This window comes from Neltuma alba, unplaced genomic scaffold, assembly GCF_004799145.2.
Source record: "Neltuma alba isolate B1F8T4 unplaced genomic scaffold, ASM479914v2 tig00001581_pilon, whole genome shotgun sequence".
NCBI classification, from domain to species: Eukaryota; Viridiplantae; Streptophyta; class Magnoliopsida; order Fabales; family Fabaceae; genus Neltuma; species Neltuma alba.
In genome coordinates, this window is record NW_021632517.1 from 1 (window position 1) to 27,927 (window position 27,927).

General features: G+C 34.8%; 1 protein-coding gene across 2 annotated transcripts; it reads left to right on the forward strand.

The window, feature by feature from the left end:
• Positions 1-6,809: 6,809 nt before the first annotated feature.
• LOC114759338 (glycerophosphodiester phosphodiesterase GDPD4-like) lies at positions 6,810-25,446 on the forward strand. 2 transcript variants are annotated; one of them, XM_028948512.1, is made up of 9 exons: positions 6,810-7,062; positions 7,769-7,855; positions 19,566-19,663; positions 20,067-20,103; positions 22,893-22,973; positions 23,148-23,240; positions 24,172-24,261; positions 24,733-24,860; positions 24,948-25,446. In XM_028948512.1, the coding sequence occupies exons 1-9, from the start codon at positions 6,877-6,879 to the stop codon at positions 25,105-25,107; spliced, it is 960 nt and encodes a 319-aa protein (XP_028804345.1). In that variant the 5' UTR covers positions 6,810-6,876; the 3' UTR covers positions 25,108-25,446. The 2 variants fall into 2 exon arrangements, with proteins under 2 accessions (XP_028804345.1, XP_028804340.1); XM_028948507.1 differs by having other exon boundaries at positions 6,811-7,062; positions 20,067-20,127.
• Positions 25,447-27,927: the final 2,481 nt, after the last annotated feature.

Consider the following 27,927-nt stretch of genomic DNA (forward strand, 5'->3'; position numbering starts at 1 on the left):
AGCAATACAAGTTAATAGTATTGAGTTAACGTACATCCTACATTACTAAGTTCATAGATGAAAATACATATTTTAATCATAAACGCAGGTTTCATAATTTAGTTAGGTAAAGAAGGTTAAGAAAACCTTATAATCCACATCACTTAGGTAAGAAAATCTTATAATCCACATCATGTATATAAAATAAATTAACTCCGGTTACCTCAACTCTTAGCTTACTCTTACAAGTTTAAAGAACAAAAGCACAAGTTTCACACACTTTGAAGTACAAGATAAATCTACAAAATAAATAGATACAATTTAACATATACAAATTAAATAACTTTATTACATATAATTTATCATTATATTTGTATATCTTAGTTAAAATTTCTAATTCTAAGAGAAGTCTCATATCTCTCATACCCATAATTAAGTCTTTCTACTAGTACATTATAATTTTCAAAAAAAAAAAAACCCAAAATGCTCCTTTTTAATCCTTCAAGTTATTTACTTGCATAAAACTTTCCAAAATTTTCAAGTATGAAATTATTATATTTTTAAAATCCTAAAATCTTGTTGATACTTTATATCTAAAAAATAAGCCAGCATAAGTTCAATAACACTTCAAATATAAGTACATAAATATTTAATCTAAGATCTCATAGTACAAGTATCATATTTTTTTACAAATAGCAAGCCTTTCAACTAAAATAATTATTTTAAAATCTTAGACCAATAAATGAACAAAAGCAAACCAATAGAAATATCTACTAATCTAACTCTATAATCCTATGGTCATGTTTTTTTAAAACTCAATAATTACTCCAAATCCTGATTTCAAAAATTTACTCTAAACATCAATATATTACTATCATTAGATAGATCTAAATAAGTAGAACAATTTTTATAAAGGAGGTTTTGTGAAAAGAAATAGTTTTACTTGTAAAAAGATTTGCAAAGTTTTCCTTAAGAGCAAAGAAAGAAAAGAAAGCATTGCTCTCTCTGCTTGCTGCTGAAAGAAAAAAAAGGAGAAGGTGGTGGGGTATGAGGGGGTGTATATATATTAGGGTAAACTAACCTAATGGGCCCAAGGTCCAATTTGCATATTCTTTTTTTTTTATAAAAAATATTACATTACAATATGTTATATATGCCATTTCATCATTTCATTTTTTTAAAAAATTTCTTTTCCCTTCTCTTTTTATTTTATTATTCCTCTTACTTTTACAAATTACATTTGAATAAATTTGTTTTATCCAATTAATAATATGATAAATTTCATTTATCATGAAATAATTTTTCCTTTAATATTACTTAGATCTTAAAATAAAAACTTAGAATGCTGCAAAATGTGTCAATTGTGAAATGGAACATGTTAATTTTTAGGGTTGTATTGTGATCAAGTTTGATTTATAGACTTATTGCAACTAAGTTTTGGAGGCTTAAACTTGTTAATATGAAACTAAAAATTGTTAATTTCATAATTGAACTTATTAAGATTGTATTATCATCAAGTTTTATTTGTTAAAGACTTACACAAATGTGTTATGGAGATATAAAGTTATTAATTTGGAATTAAAATGTGTTAACTGCGAAATAAAACATGTTAATTTAAATTTTCTTTTGGTTTTTAATGAAAGGGGCATTAAAGTCATTTTATAACATTTTAAAATCCTTTTTTTAGTCAAGTGATATATTAGGAATTTGGCAAATTTAATGACCCAAATAAGAATTTGAGTTACTTAAGTGTCTTCTTAAGAGATTTTCCCTTATATATATTGGTTCATGAAATTTGAGTCTATTTTGATTTTAGCCCCTTAAATTTTAAACTCATCATTTTAGTCTCTGAAATTTAATCTGTCTTCAAATGTTAGTCCCTGAAAATGTAACAATATTAAAATATGTTGAAGTATTGCAATCGGTGTTAAAGTGATGATGTGGATTTATTAGATGACACTTAGGGGGTGTTTGGGTGTTTTGCCAAACCATGGTTTGGCAAAAAATTTGCCAAACACCCCTTGTTTTCTGAAAACCATGGTTTTCAGGAAAACCATGGTTTTGAGTATGGAAACCTTGGTTTCTTTGGAAGCATCAGGCGACCTGCTTTTGAGGAGTAAAAATATTCGTTGGAGTAATTATTACTCCTGTCAGTAGCTTCCAACGGTGAAATTGCCTCCTCTCCCATTCGAAGGCTCCCATTTCTCTTCTCCCATCTGAAGTTCTCCCCTTCCGTCGCCCCTTCAGAAGAACCTTCTCTCCCATTCCGTCGCCCCTTCTCCCACTGCTCTGAAGATTTCCCTTCTCCTGTGCCGTCGCCCCTGCTGAAGAAATCGGTTCTCCTGTGCCGTCGCCTCTTCATCCCATCTGTGAGATCGTGAACCGCTGAGGAATTTCAGTGCCGACGAGGTGTTTCTCGGCCTCCGAGAAGAAGATCGCGTATTGGGTTGCCTGATCCAAGCCTTCCATTTCTGGTATCGTCGCTGGTCAGTTCATCTGAAGTCACTGTGTTCGGTTCCATCACTCAGCCAAGAACACAAGCACATATCATTCTTCCACTGTCGCCCCTTCTGAAGCTCTGGTCGCCGTGTCTTCTTCTGTCGGTCAGATCCAACGTTTCAGGTAAGCTGTCTTCTTTCGTCGGTCATTGTGGCTGGAGATCTGGTGCATTATGAAATTCTGTCAAGCGTCATGTTTTTTCCCTGAAACAGAGGTTCCGTCCAGCGTCGCTTTTTTTCTCCGAGACAGATGTTGGTTTCACCGGTTGCCTATGCTATGTTCACTTATAGTGGCTGATTTTGTTGGTTGCTTGCTTGACACCGATCAGATGTTATTGACAAACCAGAAACAATATGTTGAGTTTCAGTTAAGCCTGATGTAAAAATGATAATTTTCTTTCTGTTTTTCTTTCCTTTCGGCCTGACCCCTGAGGATTCCCCACATCCGATTGAGTTGGTTTGATTTTGCAAAGATATCCCTTTAATTATTTGCTATGAAAAGGAAAATGTTTCTAATAATTTCGGTGTCTCATAGTTCCACAAAGCAATTTCGGTTTTATATGCTGGATGATCAGGAGAAACAGAATATATACCTTCAAGATGTGAATTTTTACTCTGTGGTCGGTGCCCGTCCATTTATTTGCGATTCGAAACACAATTAGAAAAACCTTTAAAGCATACATCAGGTCATATGTATCAGAAGCCAGACTAAAATCAAAATAGATAAACAAAATTTAACTGAGATTTTCCAAGCTAAGTGACCATATACGGTGCAGTAAGATTGTGACGTGAAAAAATATGCTTATGTTTTCATCCTTTAGTGCACAATCCTTGTTGCAATTGCAAATTTGCTAAAGCCACCTATCCATTCTAAGTGATCAGTCAAATATATATTGAAATCACTTTCCTTTTTAATAATGTTTCCTTTTTTTTTTAGCTTTCATTAGTTAAATATATCAATTTAACTACATCTCAGCCCTATTTAAAAGATGATTTTAATTGAAACACATATTAGCAAAGGTGGTTAAAATTAGTTTTTTGATTTTATATATTTTTAAAAATTATCTCTGACATTCTAAAATTTCTCTTAATGAAAGTCATTGAATATGTGTGAATCTCCTTTTTCGCATATACAAAAAATTTCAATTTCAGTGAAGGACATATCCTAAAAATTTCATAAATGCTTCAGCTATTTTATAGCTAGGAGTGAAAATGTAATACTGATCATTGAATGCCCAAAAAAAAAAATTTAGAAATATTTGTGTTTGATTTTAGTAAGGAGTATTGTTTTAAAAAAAAACAAATTAATTATACGAGAATAGTTATGTCCTGTTTATTTCCTTTTTTTCTTTCAGATAATGTAATGTGTTGTTAGAAAAAAAAAGTATTTGAACAAATATATTTCGTTGTAACCTCTATTATGAAGACAATTGACATGAAATTTTTTTTGTGTGGTTTTTTAATTTTGTCAAAAAAAATTATCGGATTTCTTCATCTTTAAAATCTATAAGAAATAATCATATTTTTTGTTGGCAAAATAAATTATTTTACGAAAAACATATTTAATTATTTTGTCCATATATATACGTTTTAATTTTAATTATTTCATTAATATATATTATTTATTAATATATATACATATTTAATTATTATATTAAATTACTTTGCAAAAAAACATATTTATTTATTTTATTCATATATATACGTATTAGTTTTTTTATTAATATTATTTATTTACTTCAAATTAACATATATTATGAACTATAACTTATATGTAATTAATATATATACATATATCCTTTTTAGTAATTTCTATATATGAAAAAGCACTTCTGACAACAACTATCCAAACACTCTCACTTTATCAGAATCACTTTTTTAGAAAAGCTATTCTTTCAAAATCTATTCTCCAGAAAATCTTCTCCAGAAGCTATTCTCCAAACCATGGTTTTGCCTCATCCAAACACCCCTTTGTTTAGATAATAGGGAGAAGAAAAAAGAGAACAGATCCTTACAATGCAGTTGTTCAACCCGTTTTTATTCTTTCTTTTATTCATTTGAGGAGTTGTTCACGTTTTGAGAACTCATCCTCTTCTATCTAGGGTGTGTTTGGATGAAATCAAACCGTGGTTTGGGAAGTGATTCAGAATAGATTCTGGGAGAATAGATTCTGTGAAGAATGATTTTGTAAAAAAGTGTTCTGAGAAGTGAGAGTGTTTGGATAGTTGTTACAGAAGCACTTTTTATATATACAAATTACAAAAAAAAGACATAAGTTAATATGATAATTACAAAAAATAAATTTTATGATATATTTTAATTTAAAAGATAAAATTGTAATAATATATTTTTTACCACATAATTAATAATACATAAGATATATATAACATAATAATTATATGTATATATATTCAAATATACGATTAAATATGTTTATAAAAAAATATGTTTATAAAAAAATACAAGATACTATCCTATAGGCTCTCATTCTCCCTTTTTTCTAAAAGCAAATTTTGCTTTTTCCAAAACCATGGTTTTGGAGCCAAAACATGGTTTTGACCCAAAACCATGGTTTTGGTTTTGAATGGGTGTTTGGGTGATTTATCCCCAAACACACCCCTAATCGTTCTATTATTCATGCAATCCATTAGATGACATCTAGTAAGTCAATATAATTACTTTAACATTGTTTACAATACTTCAGGTATTAACATTGTTTAAAAATAGACTAAATTCTGGGAACTAAAACCACGATTTGAAATTTAAGAAACTAAAATTAAAATAAGTTTAAATTTTAGGGACCAAAAATTATATTAACTCTTAAAATTTAATAATAAACCCTCCATATACTTTCAAGTTTATGCATATAATTTCAAACTATTAATTTTATATACTCTTTTAAATTTTTTTATGCATATTACACTCTCAAACTTTGAGTTATGTATAGAAAAATCTAGTCATTGTATATAAATAATGAAGAAAACTAGTACTAGCAGTATATAGGAGTTATCTATAAAAAAATTTAGGAGTGGATGGAGATTAATTGTAAAGCTTCGAAAAATAAGAAGAGCGAAGTTACTTACATATGGCATGAAATTCATGAAGTTTTATATTATTTAGCTCTTTAATTATTAAAAATATTGAGAGTAAGCATTGAAATTTGAAAATATCAAATTGAACTACCAAATATATTAAAAAGACAAGTAAAGAAATGATTGAAATTATATACTAAAGAGATACAAATGAATATGAAATAAAAAACAACTTAAACTGTAAAATGATACATACAAAATCTCAAAATTGCTAAGCACTCTCATAGGTTTTCCCAATATGCTTAATTTAAAAAAAATATAGAAATCTAAATTGAAAATTTAAAATTCAATTAAAAATACATAAATACCCTTGTTTTAAAAAAAGTTTCTCACCCTCTCATAGGAGATCTCAGTGGCCAGTTGGCCGGCAGCTGTTGGCGCCGCTGCCTTTGCCTACGAAAGGAATGTTCTGGTAGTTGGAAGGAATATTCCAATGTTCATCCGCAGGGAATGAATATTTTTGGACAAATTGTTAATATCTAATAAAATGTAGTCAGTTACAAAAATTGTGAATGACTTTGCTAAACAAAAGTTGTTAATAACCCATGAAATATAGTCAATATAAATATAAAATTTGTGAATGACAAGTGTAGTCAAAACTAGTACAAATGTGTATGACTTGAAAAATCGATATTATCTTAATTTCTAAACTTCAAACGACAATAACAACTTTTGGATACATTTTACCTCTTTTAAAATAGAAATTAACAAGTCACAATTTTAACATAAAAACTTAAGAAAATAAGAAAAAAAATCATATATTTGGAAAATTCTTATTTCTTAAATTTCAGCTAGTAATAACAAGTTTTCACTTTATTTTACCAATTTCAGAGTAGGAATTATAAATAGGAGCATTTGTATAGTTTTATTTGAATTTCAAAATTCTATTTTAGACCATGCAAATTTCTGGGATTATGCTAATTCAGAAACTATTTGGGTGATATCACATTTTTCAGGTTTTTTTGTTGTTATTTTTTCAAATTTTAATTCCAGTGAAACACTACGATATTTCTTTTTCATAGTTCTTAAAAGATAATGAATATATTTAGAACGTCTCAAATGTTATTCTTCCTAGTATCTTTGGCTATTTTTATTCTAATCAATAATTTGTCTTTGGAACTTTGATTACTGACTGGGCATCTTTTCCAAGTTTTTATTTTTATTTTTTGCTCCAATTTCGATTCATTACGTTAACATTACCACCATGTAAACTCTTTTCTGAGTTCTGACCAAAAACAAAATTATGTAAACCCTTTGCCTGGACAGAAATTGTATGATCGAGCAACGGCCAACGGGCATGGGCGGCAATGGCTTTGAGATTTAGCAGGAGGCAACAACTATTCCCGAACGCTGCCAGTGCTCCAGGGCCCAGAAATCGGCTTCGCTTCAGATTTTCTTCCCGGAGGATCATCAATACGATCATCATATGTCTCGCGTTGCTTGCTATTTTGCCTCCCCTTTTCTTCCACTTCCGTCTTAGACGACTTCATCTGGTACTCCCATTGCCATCTCCGTTCTGTTAAACACGCCCCACCGGACTTATTCTTTGAGTTGTTATGGATTTATACATTCAAATTAGTTTCCTGCGCAAAGTAGTCTGGAAGCTAAATGAACTATGGATGTGAATCGGTGTACATTCAAAAACGATAGCGCGCATTCACAATTTTATGTTTGGCTCAGAATAGCGGAAACTTTCCGTCAGAGTGGGATTGAAGATTTATGTCCTTTTTCGCTTCAAATGATGTCCAGATCTGGGCTTTAATTGTTAGATCACTATGTTTAAGTGATAATCTTCGTCGCGTCTAGTTTTAGAAGTCCTATATTAGATAATATTTTCTGTATAAGCAATTATATATAGATAGCACAAATATCCTAGAATACGGTATTATTAATTATTAATTCCCAGACGTAAACAACCAAATATAAATCCCCAATCGCGTACCTTCGATTTACAATTATTAGTGCATCATAAATTAAGAGGATAATTTCAATTACCATCCAGAACCGTTTAAAGAGTCACTTCATTTTCCTTGAATTTATCATCAAAGCAAATCTACGTTGTTTATGATTTGAGATAAAACTTGGATTTCTAAGAGGATAACTTCGCGAACACTCTTAACCGTTGTTCACTTTTTCTGTTCGACGATTATTATGATAGGGTCGTATGATTTATATGTAATTGTTGGATTGAATATGCAGATGCAATTGAGGAAATGTGCTTGGCTTAAGGATCCTCCTCTTGTATGTGCGCATGGTGGTGATTCATCTAAGGCTTTTCCTAACACAGTATGTTTTCTGTTTTCATCTTATTGATTCATTTCCTACATCATTATGATGAGGCCCTGATTGAGGAGCTAACAGAAATTTCTACGGTACTTAAGGGTCATAGTTCTTCCGCTCTACAAAAATTTGTTTTAGTGGTGTTTCTCTGTGCTTTCTTAGGTCTCCATCACATTGTTTTGACCTGATACGTAAGCCTCAATTGAAATGCAATCAACGAAAATTTTGACTACAACATTTATCCATCTGGAATTCACATGGAAGAATTATTGCAGGAAATAATCTTTGCATAGATAATTTGTAAACCCCAAGGTTTATCTCAATTGGTAAGAAGAGATATCTCTTCTTAACACCCTAGGTTTGGATTTTTCCTGGTTAGCTTCCCGCCCCGACAAATTTTGAAAATACTCTGGACCTTGTAGATATTTCCACCATGCATATTAGACCAGATTAATTTCTTGAGAATGCACAAACACAGCTTAAAACAGCAATTAATTTTACATTTTTCATAATTAATTTTCATGGAAGTTTACACCATGAAATCTTTTATTTTTAAAGATACTGCCAAATAAAGTTTAATATGCTGCTTTGAAGTTGAAGTATTTCTACACTGCCCTACCACTAAGTGCATACGAAGGACTTGATTTTTCTGGCAATATGGTGTCACTGCTACTTTTTAGTGTATGGTTAGTATAAAATGAGATCTTTTTCCTTTCATTGGTATTTGGTTCATGTCCCCCCCCCCCTCCAAAAAAAAAAGTTGTCTCCTTAATAGAGATATAAGTTGGCTCAGTAGAACATTTTTGTTAGCAAGCCCGTGATATTAGCTTGTGATATTCTCAGATTATTCCCAGATTTCCACCCTTGATTTTAGCTAGTAAATAAATCCCTGATTATGTGCTGCTATATCTCTAATTAATTGTAATTCAATTCTGATTGATTGTAACCGGATCCTCTCACCCATCCGGACTCTATATATTGTAGCCTAATCATATGAAATAACATATGAGAGTGAATTACTCAAAATATTCAGTCATGGTATCAGAGCGCTGGGTTCGGTCTGAACCCAAAATTCCATCCTGAAACACTGCCGGAAAACGGAGAGAGAGAGAGAGTGAGGAGAGAGAGAGAGTGGGGCGTCCTCAGATCTGAAGCCAGAAGCTGGACGTGACCGACACCGCCCCTCCAGACCTCACCGGAAACCTCCGATCGGCGCATCCCCGGAAGCCGACGTCAAACGGAGCCGCGCGTGAAGCTCACGCGCCGTCACAGCCTCCGCGCGTGAATCTCACGCGCCGTCGCCAGCGCCGCCACAGTACCTCCTTCGGTCCAGAAGATGAATCCATCGGATTTCCCACCACTTTTTGGGTCTGCTTGCAATATGCCTGTCTCCAAAGGCATCATCCCAACGGCCCTTATGTCCGGCACATCCTCAAATACTCAAGGTAACTCTTCTTCACCAATGGCCCCTTCTAAAACATCTGATTTAGTGTCAGACTTGACAACAACCACTGAACCTCAAGCTATGGTGGTGGCTCACAAACTGAATGGCAGCAACTATCTGCAATGGTCTCAGAGTGTTTTAATGTATCTACGTGGGAAGCGTAAGGAGAAGTATATCAATGGAGAAGCAAAACAACCGGCACATAATGATCCTAGTTTTGACACCTGGTTTGCTGAAAATAATCAGGTGATGTCTTGGCTATGCAACTCAATGACTCTCGAAATTAGTGAGGGATACCTTCTGGCAAGCACAGCCAAGGAGATTTGGGATGCTGCTAGGCGCACTTACTCTACATTAGACAACACTGCTGCCTTATTAGATCTGAGGAGGCAACTCAAGGATCTAAAGCAAGGAAACTTGACTGTAACACAATACTACAGCACCTTGACAAAGATATGGCAGCAATTGGATCTCTTTGAAGTACATCCGTGGAAGAATATTGATGATGCTAATTACTACAGACAGCTAGTTGAAAAAGGTCGAACTTATGACTTCCTATTAGGCCTGAATGATGTTTTTGAAGAAGTGAGAGGCAGAATTATGGGTCTTAAACCTCTTCCATCCCTATTTGAAGTCTTCAGTATGGTTAAGTTCGAAGAAAGCCGGAGACATCTCACTCAAGGAAACCAAATTCCAATAGATGGCTCCGCGTTATTCACAAGGAGTTCCCAAACATCAGAGAGCTCTGAAAGAAAAGGGAGCAAGTGGTGCAATCACTGTAACAAGAAGGGCCACACCAGAGATGAGTGCTGGAAACTACATGGAAAACCAACCACAGGGAGACAGAAACAACGACAAGATGGAAAGAGCCACCACACCTCCTCCGAGGAAAGAAGTGATGATGGAGACCGCTTGACCAGAGAAGAACTTCAAATGCTTCATAAGATACTTGAAAAGCAAAACAAATCAAAATCAGTTCCCAACGTAAACTTGATCCAGTCAGGTAATTCTATTATTGCCCTTAATGCAATGGTAACTAGTGATGAGACATGGATTGTTGACTCCGGTGCTACAGACCATATGACTGGTAACAAGTCTCTCTTCAAAACTCTCAAATACTCCCATGAGAACCTTAGAGTAAAAGTAGCAACTGGCCTATATACTAGAGTTGAGGGTGTTGGCACTGTGGCTCTTTCTGATGATCTGGAAATTCATAATGTTTTGTTTGTTCCTGCTCTCACTTGCAATCTTATATCTGTGAGCAAATTGACTAAAGGACAAGTATGTCGGGTGATCTTTGATGATGTTAAATGTGTTTTTCAGGATTCGACCTCGGGGAGGAAGATTTTGACTGCTAAAGAATGGGATGGACTCTACTACTTTGAAGGAAAGGAGATGAAGACTAAAGAAGCAAGGAAAGCTATGGTTAGCACCAATTCTCAGAATAAAAATGTAATGTTGTGGCATCTAAGATTAGGCCACCCCAGCTTTGATTATATGAAGCATGTGTTTCCAACTTTATTCAATAAAAATTCTTCACCTTTCCAGTGTGAAACTTGTCAAATTGCCAAACAAACTCGTGCTTCTTATCCCAAACATATTTACAAACCCACTACACCGTTTACGATGATCCATACCGACATTTGGGGACCAGCCAAAACTAAAACCCGAACGGGCACAACGTGGTTTATTACATTCATTGATGATCATACTTGGGTTACATGGGTTTACCTTATGAAAGAGAAATCCGAAGCCTTACAAATTTTCAAAAACTTTCACTCTTTTGTGCAAACCCAATTTCAAACTCCCATTAAAGTACTGCGAAGTGACAATGCTAAAGAGTATATGAGAGGAGCCTTTAGGGAATTTCTTGAACAACAGGGAATCCACCACCAAACCTCGTGTGTCTATACTCCTCAACAAAATAGAATTGCCGAGCGAAAGAATAGGCACCTCTTAGAAGTAACCCGAGCCATTATGATGGAAAGGAATGTTCCCAGTCTGTTTTGGGGAGATGCTGTGCTAACCGCAGCCTATCTTATCAACCGAATGGCCTCCAAAATTCTCAATTTCAGTACCCCTATCCAAAAACTTCTTGAAACCTACCCAACCTCACCTATCATCAATACCATCCCACAAAAGGTCTTTGGGTGCGTTGTCTTTGTTCATAAACATGATGGGGGCAAACTAGGAGCTAGAGCAGAAAAATGCATTTTCCTCGGATACTCCTCAACTCAAAAAGGTTATAGGTGTTATTGTCCCTCTACCAGAAAACTCATAATCTCCAAAGACACCGTCTTTTATGAGGATGATGCATACTATCCCAAATTACCCATTCAGGGGGAGAGTGACGGAGTAGAATGGCTAATTACACCTGAACCTAAGACCAACCCACCTGAACCTTCACCTGAACCTTCCATTCCACAAGAAGAAATACCTGAGCCTAAAACCCCAAAACCTACACCTCAACCGGAACAGCCTAAAACCCCCACAAACAGTCCTCACACAATGGAAACGAATGTTGAGATTGATGCAGGGGTGACAGAGTACTCAGGAGAACAAGATAGGAGTAGTAGGGTTCCTTCCATTCCAAGGCAGCAACATGATTCCAATCCGGAGTTGGATCCTGAAGAGCTCGGATGGCCTATTGCACTTAGAAAGGGGGTAAGGTCGTGTACTCAGCATCCTATTCAAAGATTTGTCTCTTACGGCAATTTATCTGCTAGAATGCAAACCTTTGTGGTGAATAGTTCACAGGTAAAAATTCCAGAAACATTTCAACAGGCCATGAAAGATCCTAATTGGAAACATGCAGCATATGAAGAGCTGAAAGCCTTGGAAGAGAATAACACGTGGGATATTACCACACTCCCTAAGGGGAAGAAAGCAGTGGGTTGCAGATGGATCTTCACCCCTAAGTTCAACCCTGACGGAGGCATCAACAAGTACAAAGGGAGGTTAGTTGCAAAAGGGTACACACAAACTTATGGGATTGATTATCAAGAAACGTTTGCACCAGTGGCAAAGTTCAATACCATCCAGGTACTCCTGTCCCTAGCTGCTAACCTGGACTGGTCCTTGCATCAACTGGATGTAAAGAATGCTTTCCTGAATGGAGACTTAGAGGAGGAAGTATACATGGAAGTCCCAGATGGAGTAATAGCTCCACCTAATTCAGTTTGTAAACTGAAGAAGTCATTATATGGCCTGAAACAATCTCCACGAGCGTGGTTCGATAGATTTGCCAAAGCAATTAAAAGGTTTGGTTACAACCAAGGTCAGGCGGACCACACCCTTTTCATCAAACACAGTGATGGAAAAGTAACGATCCTAATTGTGTATGTGGATGATATAGTCATAACTGGTGATGATGAAGCTTCTATCTCCCAACTCAAGAAAGCCCTGGCAAGGGAATTCCAAGTGAAGGACCTAGGACAAATGAGGTACTTTCTTGGAATGGAGGTTGCTAGATCCAAAAAGGGTATAAGTGTGTCCCAACGGAAATACACACTTGATTTACTCCACGAAACAGGGATACTTGGGGGTAAACCGAGTGAAACACCTATGGAAGAGTCATGCAATCTAGAGGTTAAACCAGAAGGGGTACCAGTTGACGCAGAAAGGTACAGAAGACTTGTGGGAAAACTGATCTACTTGACCCATACACGACCTGACATTAGCTATGCAGTCGGGGTGGTAAGCCAATTTATGCACCAACCTCAGGAAGAACACATGGAAGCGGTGTACAGAATCCTGACCTACCTCAAACTCAATCCTGGAAGAGGAATATTCTTTAAAAGGGGAAATACGAGACACATAGAGGTCTACACTGATGCAGATCATGGGAGAGCTGTGGATAACAGGAGATCTGTCACAGGTTATTGCACTTATGTTTGGGGAAACCTTGTTACTTGGCGGAGCAAGAAACAAACCGTGGTCTCAAGGAGCAGCGCTGAAGCTGAGTTGAGAGCTGTAGCACTGGGGGTATGTGAAGGAATGTGGGTGATCAGACTCCTGAAGGAACTAAGAATTCCCTATGAAGGTCCAGTGAACCTTTGGTGTGACAACCAAGCCAGTATCGAAATGACAAAGAATCCGGTTTATCATGACCGAACCAAGCATGTCGACATTGATCGACACTTTATCAAAGAGAAAGTAGAAGGTGGTACCATCAACTTGAACTATGTGCGCTCATCTGATCAGATTGCTGACATCATGACCAAACCTTTAGCCAGAGTCAAGTTTGAAGGGCTTCGAAGCAAGCTGGGAATGGTTGACATCTACTCTCCAGCTTGAGGGGGAGTGTTAGCAAGCCCGTGATATTAGCTTGTGATATTCTCAGATTATTCCCAGATTTCCACCCTTGATTTTAGCTAGTAAATAAATCCCTGATTATGTGCTGCTATATCTCTAATTAATTGTAATTCAATTCTGATTGATTGTAACCGGATCCTCTCACCCATCCGGACTCTATATATTGTAGCCTAATCATATGAAATAACATATGAGAGTGAATTACTCAAAATATTCAGTCAATTTTTGTATTAGTGATGGATATCAGTGCCCTCTTGTCTATTCTAGGAAGAAACATAGGATTAAGGGGTGTATTCCAAATGGGTTAGTTATTTACTGTCTTATCTTAATGTTGTCGTTGGTTATGGGTAGTTATCTTTCTGTTTCAGTTATTTATTTGCTGTCTTATCTTAAGTTGTTATCGGTTATGGGTAGTTATGGATAGTTATCTTTCGGTTATTATGCAAATGATTTTATTAGACCATAAAAGGTTATTATGCAGGCCCACTGCAACGTAAATGAAGTATTATTCAGAGAAAATCATTGCCTCTCCCTCCCTAGAATTTCAGATTCTGATTCTAGAGTTTGTATTCCCCTCTCTCTCTTTTTCCTCTCCCCTCTCTATTCCTACATTCTTCCTTCCTAAACCTAACAATTGGCTGCTTTAGTGTCTTTTCTATATTAACTCTCTGCATCTCTGCCTCCAATCTTTGCAACCTTTCTTCGTCAATAATATTAATTCTTTTATCTATGAGAAGAAACAATCAAGTTGAATTTCTCTGGCCATGAGTTTGTATTTTGTTGACTGAGCTCAATCTTCTGCTTATTTCTTTGTAAAATCTCCTCAACCGGCCTTGCCATGGCAAAAATGGGTAAAAAGAAAACTTTCTTGTCTTGCAAAGTTTGTGGTGCCCCAACATGCTTCCTTTTAATTTGTGCTTATATTTTCTGTAGTTCTCAAACATGTTTGTGTAAATTTGTAAGTTTTGATTTGATGAGTATGCTGATGAAGCTCTTTCCCTTGAGTGATGGTTTTCTTGGGTGGGTTTCCCATGCTTGTTTAGGCATATATCAATTGACACTGTAGCTGCACCATATGGGTGGGTTTCCCATGCTTGGTATGGGGGATTTGGAGGGGAGGGATTTTGCTCCCCTCCCCTTGTTTGGATTGAACAAATTTTTAGGAGGGGAGAAAATTTTCCCTCCTCTTCTGATTAGACTGAATTCCAATGCCTTGGGAGTCAAGATCATAAATTAACTAAGGATTGCACTATAGTGGCACAACTTCGGGTCATTTCACTCACGGAGCCTTAATCGAATCCTAATAGCTAAGGGTGTGTTTGGCTTAATAGAGGGGACTAGAGGGGAGGGATTTTAATGGTGGGAAAAGAGATGAAAGGAAGAGGAGGGATTTTAATATTATCTTATTTGCATTAATATGAGGGGAGGGGAGGGGAGGAATTTTAATGTTACTTTATTTGGTTTAGGAAGGGAGGGGAGGCAAAACATTTTTGTATAGACAACTTTGCGTTTATATTATTTTTTAGGTTATTTTTACAAACTTTATAGAGTAATTAATAAAATATAATTATAAATAACATTTAATACATAACATCAACTTTTTATAATTAGCAAAATTAAATAAATATAATGATAATACATAATTAATAGCTACTATATATTCAATAACTATAATTGTATTTATATTGAAAATCTAGTTTAATGAAGTAAAGATGTTTAATTTGAGTATGTTTTTCTAGCTTTCATTTTACCCGGTGCTATTGGTACGAGTAGTCAAATAACTTTTTCAAAGACACCATAGATGACTTATTGTTTTGAGTGCTTGATTTGTGTTTGGAAATTAAAATATATTTGATAACAACTTTTTTTTTTTTAAAAATATTTGATAGCATATAAATTAAGGAGGATAGGCATGATTGAATCCACAAGTATACCAAATTACATACAATTCGGCACCGAAAGGTAACATGGAATTATTAGAAAATAGTAGAGGCATATTAGTCAATACAAGCTAAAATATTACCCTCTCGGGAGGGAAATTTTTTTAACATTTTTCCTTCCTTCTTAAAATTTTTATGTTGCCAAAGAAGGAAAAATGGTTAAAATCCTTTCTTCTCCCTTCCCTCCTCTCCAAATCCTTCATACCAAACGCACTGTAAATGTCTAAGAAAACTTGTAAAATTGGGATTTAGTTGTTGAAAATCATGTTGAGCAAAGTGAAGAAGTAATGCAAAGGAAATACTTGTTTTTTGAGGTTTTTGTTATAAAAGTAGTGAAATGGAATTATTTGGATTAAGGGCTTCAATAAAAGTGTCTTTGGCAATGGGGATTGAGCTATCCTTACTCTTTCAAAATATTTGGGAGTTTAAAGCCACTAAGTCTTAATTAGAACCCTAAATAATCATTTAGATCCAATGCTTGAATTAGTAAAAATCACTTTGATCAAAATGAATTAACACTTTTCAAAACACTGTTGAAAAACCACTTCCACTTAGTGTGTAAATGAAGGGAATGATGCAATACTCTCTCTTGGTTACCAATCAGCACATAAGAGTCAATGGCAATCAATCAACTAACAATAATCATTTCAAATCAATCAAAAGCCAAGGGTTAAGAAAGATATAGCTATATATAAATCAGAAACACATTACATCATTCAGTTCAAATACAAGTAAATCAATCACAAGGAAAAACTTATCAGTTATCCAAGGTAGTGAATATGACATTCAACCCTAAATCTAGAGGTCCAAACACATATAACTATAAAGATTGAAATAAGAAACTCCCCAATATAGCCCATGAGCACAAGCTTGTATCCCCGTCATCAAAGAGCACCAACTTCAGCTACTCATAGTTCCAATCTTGCTCCAATCGGTTTTAGCCCTCTTGGTAGCCATGAAAGATGAAATGGGTGTGGAAAGGTGGTGTAGAGATGGAATGGTGAAGAATAACAGTTTTAGAAATGGCAAATTGGTGATGAAATGAGGTAAAAATGAAGAATTTGTGGTTGGGAATGGTGGAGAGTTGAGAGGAAATGAGTAAGACTAATTCTGCATGAGGAATGGTGGCTGCTTGCCTCAATTCGAGCCCTTAACCTAATTTAGAAGCCCCTAAAGTCAGATAAATGAAACTCTGCGTTTTGAAACAGATTCTTTGCCACAGCAAAGAGGTATGGAGAAGCATTGTTGAGAACTCGAGGGCTTTGTTGCGGCGAGACAACTCTTGTGCCATGGCTGTGGGACACAGTGAAGCTGATTCCTTCAAGTTCTTTTCTTGACTTGGATTCTTACATCCTTCTTCACTTTAAGCTCCCTAAGGTGCTTTTCAAGGCTCTTCGACTCCTTTGGTTTTCCAGATCCCTTCATTTATCTACAATATCAATATAGTTTCTTATAATATCTAGTTTCTCATGATCCAAGGTAAATGAAAATCAGTTAGAAGTCATTAAAAAAACTTTGAAAAAGCATGAATTAAATGCAAAAGGACAGTGATAAAACTTGGCTCGAAGATAAGCAAGAAGCGTGTGAAAACACTTCAAGAGCTTTAAAAATAGCTCAAGAAAGAGTGTAAAAATTGGAGCGATTTGGAGGGAAGGAATAATATTTTGGATTGTTATTACTACTATACTAGTGTTTAATATTCCTAAATTATCCATCTAGTCTTGTTTCGGAAAAAAAAAAAAGCAGAAAAGCCACAATAAGTCCCACATGAAATTTTGTAGGGAAAATTAAATTCAAGTCTCAGGTAAGAGAAATTATTACTACGAGGTCCCATGAAATCACCAATTAAATCTGAAGTCTCAAGGGATTTGTGGGTAAAAGAATCTAATTGTGAAATTACCAAGCTACTCTCACTGATTAGTTTAGTTGTTAATGCGTGCTGTGATAGTTGTTAATATAACTAGTTTAATTGTTAATGACAAGTGTGTGGTATAGGTGGATATTAGTTGTTAATACATGCCACGGTAGTTATTAATATAACTCTTTTAGTTGTCAGTGACAAGTGTGTAGTGCAGGTGGACATTATTTGTTAATACATGCTGTGATAGCTGTTAATATAACTCATTTAGTTGTCACTGACAAGTGTGTGGTATAGGTGGATATTATTTGTTAATAAGTGCTGTGATAGTTGTTAATATAACTCTTTTAGTTGTCAATGACAAGTATAAGGTGCAAGTGGACATTAGTTTTTTTTTTTTTTTAAATTAGTTGTTAACACATACTGTAATAGTTGTTAATATAACTAGTTTAGAGCAACAGAGTGTGGAGCAGAGAGTGACAAAGCGTGGAGCAGAGAGTGATAGCGGGTAGAGTGTTTCGCAAAGACAACATATGGTTTAGGGTTTAATCAAAAGGGCAAGAAGGTAATTGAAAATTTTAATTTTTTTGCTATAAAGTCCCTTGGGACATTAGATATATTTAATGATTTTAAAGGACCTTAAAATAATAAAATGTCTTGCTTGGGACCTGTGTAATTTTCCCACTCTTGTACTCTAGATTTGTGGGGCAAGAATATTGATTTCCTAAATCGAATGTTAATACATTGATTTAGCCTCTGATGATTTTTTGAATTTGTACTTTTTTTTATAAGTGAATCTGCACCGCTATAGTAATATGAATTCTAATTTTCTTGGCTCCTAATTATTAATTTTGGATATAGATATATAAGTATTATAATAATTATAATCATAATTATTGAATATATATTATTGTGTGTATATATATAGCAACTATTTTGTATAAATATCATTTATAATTATATTGTATTAAATACTTATAAAATTCAAAAAAATTAATTAAAATAAGGACAAAGTTGTCTATATAAAAATATTTTCCCTCCCCTTTCCTCCTAAACCAAACAAGGTAACATTAAAATCCCTTCCTTCCCCTTCCTTTTCATCAAGCCAAACAAGGTGATATTTAAATCTCTACCCTCTCTTCTCCTCGTCTCTCCTCCAATAAAATTTCTCCCATCCCTCTTCTTCCTTGAGCCAAACACTAAGAGAAAAAAGGGATGTGATACGGCGGTTGCAATGAGTATGGAAAAGTTCAGCCATCAATGATGTTGGTTCGTTAGGCACAGTTCTATGATGGAGTCTTGAATTATAGAGCCAAAAGTAATTCTTGTACTTAAGTGGCGTGATTCATTTTACAAATTGTTTTTTAACAATGGGTTCACCATTCTTTCTTAAGGCCTCCTTCGCTTTCTGTCTACTATCACCCATTTTTTATCCCCATTTTCTAACCAACTTCTTTTAGATTCTCCTAATAAAGCTTTCATTTGTCTCCACTGCCCTAAACTTTGTACAATCTCATCGTTCTGCTTTTCATTGAACATTCTAATCGTGAGGATTTATCTAGTTTTCACAGAAGGCCAAACTCTAGGTCAATGCAAAATTAATTTTTTAGGAAGTTTTATGAGCAAAATGGGAAATGATAGATGTTAGACTAAATGGTAATGAGTAATGACTTATAGTTCAATATATAAAACCTGGTCCAAATTTTGAGTTGCCAAGTTAAAATATCAAAAGAAGTTGCCTTTTTTCCCTTAAAATAGCTTTCTCGTAACTTGAGGAGGTATCTCTTTAATTGATAACGGTGTAATTGGAATGCTTGGATATCTTTGGACAGATAAACCAATTTAACAACTCTTTTTAATCTATGTGAAAAGTGTCGAAAGCATCTCATATAAGGGACAAGAGGGATTTTTTTTTTTTTTAATACACATGTTAGAGTTAATTTAAGAGTGGGAGTGATGTTGAAGTAATGTACTTATTTATTTTTATCCCTTAAATTTTTGTAATGGCTGGTGATTATTTGGTTAACTTCTTCAATTTTGATTTGATATGGATTTGTCACATTTTATTATAAAGAATTATTTGTTTGAAAACATATCTGTATGGTAGAGTTTTTGTATATGATATAGTTCTTCCTTTGTTGTATCTGATTATTCTTACAGATAGCTGCATATGTCTCTGCTCTCCGTTCTCAAGTGGACTGCATTGAGATTGATGTATCTCGTTCTTCTGATGGAGTTTTGTTTGCTCTCCATGATAGGTACTTTGGCTTATAAGTTTCTTATAGGAATTAGTCACAACAATCCTTAAATTGCCAAAACTAGTTATAGATCCTTCTCAGCGTAGGCCAAAAAAAAATAAAAAATAAAAAATCTCACTGAATATTTTCTGATGCATTTCACTGGATTTATTTGAGGTTTGGAGTCCCAGATTTGAAATGCTATATCACTGTTATCGACATCACGTCTATTAAATACAAATTTATGGACTACTATATTTTTTGTCAACTGTATGAAAATTATAATTTTGCACTTCTCTGATATTATTCTTATTAGTTCATTTTGGGATCTGCTAAATATTAATGGGCTTATCAGCTTCATGTCATTGCCTCTAAAGTTAGCTTTATGGCTAGAGAGATATTTATTCTTGCTTGATGCAGTCAGGGATTTGCAGCGGATGTCAAGAAACACTACATCTAAGGTTGGGCACTTAAGTGCAAATCAGGTTAGACTAGCTAATTTTGTTTATTAACAACCGATGAGAGGTGTCCCGTAAGGATTGTTGTGGGTCACTGATGGGCTGATCTTTTATATTCCCCCCCTCCACAAAAAAAAAGAAAAAAAGTTTCATACTAGATGAGTCTTTGTTTTTATTTACCTTCATGTTTGTTTCTTTTTTATGGTGATTGTTTGGACCTTTTGTGGCCTACGTTCTCCTATAAATTGTAACAATTGTGTTTGAAATAAAAAGGGAAATTTTTATCAGCACTCTGGTAGGGTGGGGAATCTCTCCTAAAATCTGGCTATTGATATAGAAGAATCAACCCACATAAATATCTCAGAGAGCTCCCAATGTGGAATTCAGGAATTCAGGCCTCCCATACTATCTTAGCTTTCATTAATTGGCTCCCATACACGCTACAATTCACTCAACTTCCTCATTGGTTAGAATCTGATGGGTGAGAGAGCCCCGTTTGGCTTATGTTAGGAAACATACTAAGGGTAATTAAGGCATTTTATACATGATAGTTGGAGGAAAGAGAGTGGGCTTGTGAGAATGTGAGATAGGCATGATTTTGGGAAGTTTCTTTATAGAGCCTGTCTCTCGAATACACAGGGATATTGCAGCAGGGATTGTCTTTCTCTTTTGTAGATTCCCTTCCCATTAGACCTACACTCTTGGGGATGTGATTTTAACTATTGGATAATACTATCTAGGGTTGTGTTCCATCCGAATCCTTGGTATGTAGCTCTTTTTAGAATTATTGATTACCAGCTTTGATGCTGATAGGTCTGGACCTCGTAATGTACCAATTGGTGGGCCTGAGATGTCAGCCAAGTTTATAGTAGGAAGAAAAAGACAAACAAGAGTAGTGAGCAGGCAGAAAAGGGGGAGCAATGTAACGAACATATAGTGATGTGGATGTGGGGATGGCAAAATAGTTAGGGAAGTGTTGGCCTCTCAAATGCTAAAGGGAGGGTGAGATCTGCCTGTGAGGTTTCATTGTACCTCTTGTCACTTGTTTTGGGTTTTCATTGTGGTAGGCAGCTAAGCTGTGTTTCCTTCATTAAACGTTGTCAATCTCCCAATGAGGTTTCTGGTTTAAGCAGAATTTTATCCTTAATATTTTATAGCTGATGATAATACATCAGTTAAGCTTCCATCAGATACCAACATGCGGGTACTCCAGTAGGATAGGAAATTCTCTCTTGAGAGCTACACCTCTTAAGGTTGGAGAACCAATGTACTTAAATACTCTATAGAGCATCCATACAATTGATGTAGGATATAGACATCTCATACTAACTTAGAGCCCGTTTCGTTCAATTCTATTGCATATATGCAATGGTAATCCTTATTGCATTGGTATAAATGACACGTTTGGTTGGGCGTAATGCTGGTAAAGGAGATTGCACTGGTAATAAAAATTGCACCTTTTTTTTTTGGGGGGTAATATCTATTCCTAATGGGGACCCTATGAATGATCATCACAGGGCTGCAATTCCTCATAAAATGTCCATTTTATCCTCAATAACTCGTGAAAAGACATCATTTGCCCTCAACATTTCTCCTTTGCATCCCTTTCTCTCCAAACCCCTCCTTTGTCTATTTCCATCTCCATTCGTTGTCTCCTTCCTTCCATTCATTGTATTACTTGGGTTCCCCTTTACTTTTTTTTTTTTTTTGGTCTTATTTTTCCACTTGTTTGAAGCAATCGCTGATGAGATTGCATCAGCAATTTTCAAATGGAAGTCGCAACCTGTGTCAAAAATCCTAAACTGTTTATCGCAGGTTTCGTACCAGAATGGTAATTGATATTAGAGATTGACACATTAAAATCGATGATGAACCTTTAGAAATTAAAATCAAGGATGAACCCTTAGAATAATCCTCCTCCTTTTGCAAAGCTATACAGAACATGCCATGTTGACCCAGTTACTCTATGAAAGCTCTTTATGCTCCAAGGTCGGGTTCAGGGTGGCTAATCTCAATCCTTGAAGCCGCATCAGAGGAGAAACCGTTTAGTGGAAACAAGATCCATGTGGCTTATTTCAGCATTAGAAAGGGAAGTCATTACATGAATCTTCCCAATATATTGACCACACGACAGAATGGGAAGCCAGCAACTGGGAAGATCCCTAGTGTTGCTGAAAACGGTGTGGAAGAGGGATTGAAGATGGCTCTTGGGCGATATGCTAAGTTTTTCTTTGCTTTTTTATTGAGGGCAATATAGGCTTTTCATTATTATTTTTATCTGGTTAAATTTAAAAAGATAATTTTTTGACTGATCTTCTTAATAAGCTACCAAACACATTAATGGTAATAAAGATTGCATTGCATTTCATTGTAATGCATTGCATAACCATATCTAAGGACCAAGGAATTGAACCAAGTGGGCCCTTAGTATATGAAAATTCTATAGCAAGATATTAATCACCTAAAATAATCGTTTAATTTGAATCTGTTAGTTTGATCAACCATTGTCTACAAAATAAAATGAATGCTGAAATTACTGATTTTGTCACCTTTTGGCTTAGTAGTTTAATTGGCCAGGATCTAGTGGTATGATGTAAAGACACTATTGCATCATCTCTTGTAGCCAATGGGCCTTCATTTTTCATGAATCTTGTACTAGGTCATTTTATGCCAAAGTCTCTATTAATTGATATTACATTCTGAAGTTCTTTGCTTTTTCTCTTAATAAGAAATTGTTTGTAGGTTTGCTAAGAGTAACATCGACTAAGATTCTGTTCAGCTTGTTTCTGCAGATAAGGGAGCTTAGTGCTTTGAATCAATCTGTGGACAAGTTGAACGATGAAGGTATAGCTACCATTGAAGAGGCACTGAAGGTATTATTACAGGATTGAAAAAATTGAATATTCCTGCTCAGCCTCCCTTTGTTTTGCTTACCTCTTTGAATTGTGGTCAATTGCTATAGTTATTCATTGCCTTTTCTTGTTTTACATTTTATTTTTCCTATAATACTTTTAGGCTAGTCTCTTACTATTATTTTATTGTCTTAGTCGATTGCTAATTCAGTAAGGCAGATAATCCTAGATGCGAAGGTTGGACCACCATTGTACGAAAATGGGCTTGCCAGAGACATTCTTTCTGCTGTAAGTATGTAATGCTCCTTTCCTAGACCCTAGGCATCCATATTTCATAATTTGTAATTTTCTAGTTGTTGTTTGGCCTATCATTTTGCTATCTGGTCCTAAGTTTGTCAATGAGTTGGTGGCCTGTCAAAAGTATGTATAGTTGACATGATGGGGATTCCCATGAAAAGACAGAGTTTGAGTGTTGACTTTTGATCTCTTATTCATTTGAAATTTAATTTCCTTTCCAATTTGTTTTGACTACAAGAATTTTAAAAATTATCTGCTTGTCTTATTGGATTTTCTGCTAGTCATGTGTTTTCTTGCTATCAATCTTTATAGGATGATGTATGTAGTATGAAGAACTCTAGTGATTCTGAACTTCACTTTTATTCAAATGAGGTGCTGGTTATAAATAGAGTACAGAAACCCTAATAGATGAGAGTGATAAGCCGAAATCCTAGTGATTGACCTAGATCCTAGGAAATACAGATTCAAATAATAAAGATGAAATCAGAATAATATCCCTAGATACTAGATTACATCATAGATTTAAATTTCAAATCAACGCTAATTAGGGTTAGGGTTTTTAGGCCCATGGCCCAATTCCTCTTTCGCTGCCAACATAGTATATTGATGTGGTTGGTTAAATCTTCTTTTCTTCCTCACACGCAACTCCTCATGAGAAAGAAAAGAAGATACTGATATTACTAAATTGATGAAGCGTAGGTTATAGCATAGACTTGAACTCTCATGTTAATATGTTAGAGCTTAAAAGTTGATCAAAATCCGTTTTCCGCACCCCTTGAAATCATGTAGTAGTCTGCAAGCATCACAAATACGTGAATCCAATTGAAATAGACAACACCCCTTAGAAATTTGACAATATACTTTTAATTATCTTTCTATTTGCCCAGTAAGGTAATCTCAAGTCTGAAATACATCGTTTCAGGTGGAAAGGACGGACTGTGGAAACTGCCTTGTATGGGCTAAAAGTGATAGTTTGGCGAGGGATGTGATTAAACTGTCATCAGATATCACAGTAAGAAGCAATTGAAAATGCTTGCCTGTTTGGTTATCTTGTGAGATGACTGTTTTCTCTTGTTTCTTCTTAATTCTCATTTGCATCTCACCTGGCATGGGAAAAGGAATGTTGGGCTATTTCCTATTTAAATTATTTATGATTTATAGGGTTGCATAAACATAAAAGATTAATCCTGGGATTCTTGTGTGCCACTTTTGGCATCTATAACTTTTGTCATCAACTTAGAAAAATGAAAGGACAAGGTCTATTTCTGATCTCAGTATGCCTTCACAATCAAATAGCAGCATTCTTGTTGATCACTTCACTAAGGCATGCTGGTTTTCTGTTATCTTACTGGTCACTTTAACGATTGCAAAATCAGACCAGATAGCACTTACTGGAGATTAAATCATAGTGGAACTGTGAATTTTACCTCTTGGTTTCGTCATCCACTATAATTTCCTTGTATGTTTTTCTGTCATAATGCAGGTAGGCTACATTGTTATGATAGACCCATCTACTGGGGCTAGAAGAAATTTGTTGAGGATTAAAGATGCTGAGGTTGTTGGTGTCTATCATCCATTGATTGATGATAAGCTTGTTAAAGTCTTGCACAGGTGTGAATTTCATGTAAAGCATCTGTGAATTAGCTTGGTAAACGAAGCGTGCATGTGTGATGATCAATTTTTGCTTGGTGATTACAGGAGAAAAAAAAGGGTATATGCCTGGACAGTTGATGATGAAGAATCCATGCAAAAGATGTTGTCTGAGCATGTTGATGCTATTGTTACGAGCTATCCAACTTTACTCCAACGTGTGATGCAAGATACTAGAACTCGATGTCTCGTAGAAGGTTATTCATGATCAAATTAATATTTAATTCAATACACTTATCTTAGAATACCTACTTTCTGCTGCAAATATCAAAACTGATATGTACACATCCATTCTTCTTTTGGCTGCCTCAAGTGAATCTTACAAAAACAGAAGAATATCCCATGCGTTGGATTGTTAACAAATTACTTCAGTACTGAACATTATATGTTATTGGTCAATAAGGTACTAGCTGCATAACGGAGTCTTCAGGATGTTCTAGTATATGATCAAGCAACAATTCTCCATTTACATGAAGATTGGTTAACATCCAACTCGGCAATTTGATGAATATGGATGTTTTTGTGTTTGAAAGTTTTGGAATTTGGACCGTTGTGTGCTTTCCCTCTTTGTATGGATTCATAATGACTAGTTAGTATGGATTCCACCAAGGAATTTTTCTGGCGCGATGGCCTTGCGTGCCTTGTCATAATGATTCGGGTATATTGGAGCTACTATTAAGATATTAAAGCACCAAATGGTGCCAGCTAAGAAGAGAATAGATAATTCATTCGAGAAAATCGAAGTGAAATAGATACAACTAGCAGTATCGTCTCTTTTCTAACTGATTCTAATGACAATACTTCCTTTAACAGCTTGTCACAAAAATCTCTTGCCATATATTTTCATATATCAAAATAGGGTTGAAGTGTAAACCTGTCTTAAAAGGTTGAAGGTTTCACTCAGGTGGGCACTTTGAAGTTCTTTTGGGATGCAAGTTTGTCTTGAAATTTAAAATTAGAGCACTCTCTACGGATAGAAAAATAACGTTGACTGTTAAGATAGTGATATTGACTACTAACATTTTAGATGGAAATATCATTATGATTTAAACTTTCAGGACAAATTTGTATGTTACAAAAAATTTTTGGGTGCCAACTGAACTTAAGTGAAAATTTTTAGGGATAAATTTACACCTTATCCCATCAAAATATCATGGTACTCTTCCGATCCTAAATATAAGACTCATTTTGTAGTACAAATTGCACTGCAAAATGGGTTTTATATTTAGAATTAGGGGAGTATAATATAGGTAGAGAAGAAAATAGATGATTCATTCCACAAAACGGAAAGAGAAACATCTATAGCATATATATCCCCTTTGTCTAGACTCGTCGCTAGCCTGGTGATGTTTAGCTATCTTTTAGACTCAAAAATCCTTGTTAGAGATATCACTGATGCTAAGACAAAAATAGAAGGATTAAGGTGCAAATTCGGAAGTTTTCATTTAGCAGCATTGGGCATTCAGAAGTTTAAAAGAGTAGTAATATTTTCTCTTATCGTTAAATATATTAATAGTCAATATTATTATTTTAACGTTCAATGTTAGTTTTTTTTTTAATAGCATGTCAATGTTAGTTTTTTTTAACAGTAGGGAAAAATATTGCTACAATTTTAAACGTTCGGAGCAAATTTGTACCTTAACCCAAAATAGAAAGTTGCTTTTGGAAAGTTGATTTTAAACTAAGTTTCCCAACACCATTTTCTCCAAGAATAACCAAAGTTAAGTTATCTGAATTTTGCAAAATTGAGCATTGTATCAAATAAGAGACAAAGATAGACAAGGCAGGTTTCCACTAGTTCTAGGCTTGATAAGTCACTTTCCTATCTTGTTTATCATCTGACAAATCCATTGCGATGAATAACTAAGCCTTCATTAGCTTCTGTAAATTATCAGCCAAGCTCTCCTATTCTTAACATATCCTTCCCATACTCCATCAACTAGGATATTGTTATCAAATTCAAAAGAGTCAAGGGTTATTCTTGTCCTAGAAGTATTGATAAAGAAGCTATGGGTATTCACAAGTTTTTGTTTTTGGGCTCAACGTCATTTCAGAAATATTAAAAAGAGAGCAATGTAGCCCTTTTTGTTAAAAGCTAATATTAACCATTAAAAAACTTACATTAACATTTTAACATTTTTAATGGACGAGGAAATATTACTCCTTTTTTAACACATTTGGGCGACATTGAGCCAAAAACATTCTGAATACTCAGCTCTTTTTGAAATGCTTTGAAAGTAGAAATGATGTTTAGCCCAATTTAAAATGCACCACTTTTATCATGGTTATCGCAAAATTGTCATCTTTAGTAACTTTATAGAAGCTTTATGTAACACCTTACGTTATGATCATATATGGAGCCAAAATATGTCAAATGGAACCATATTGCGTTACATTAGGCTTAGAAAATCATAGTTTGAAAAATTACTTTCTCGGGTAACTATTTATTTGGTAACCTTAGGATTTAGCTAATTTTGGAAATTTATAACTAAATCTAGAAAAATCGAAATAAGGTGCTTCCCAGTTCTATTTGAAGCTCTTTCCTTCCTCATGTAGGAAAAATACTCACTTGTCTATTACTCATCGGGCTCCATTTTTCTTGTAAAAGCCACTGTTTATTTGGTCAATTTTTAATTGCTAGCTTTTTATCATAACTTCAAAAATTCATAACTTTTATCGCATTGCTCCAAATTAGGTGATCTATTACTCCATTTAAAGTTTGGGATGTGAACTTTAAGCTCACCAAATCTCATAGTCAGATTCTATAACATTCCAAATTTTGGATTTAGAAATACCAGAATTAGCACAAACTGGGTAGGCTAGCATAGCCCTTTTGTAGGAGTTTCAGAGGTTCCCTAGAAAGAAGATAGGATTCTCAGGGACTAAACCGCAAAATAAGCATTTTCTAAAATAATGAGATAGGCAAGTTAGAGACTCTATGGAGTCTCTAGGGCTCGAGTATGGGAACTGGAGATGATTAAGGGCCAAAGGTTGTGCTGAAAACTTCAATAAGATGATTCCTAAAAAA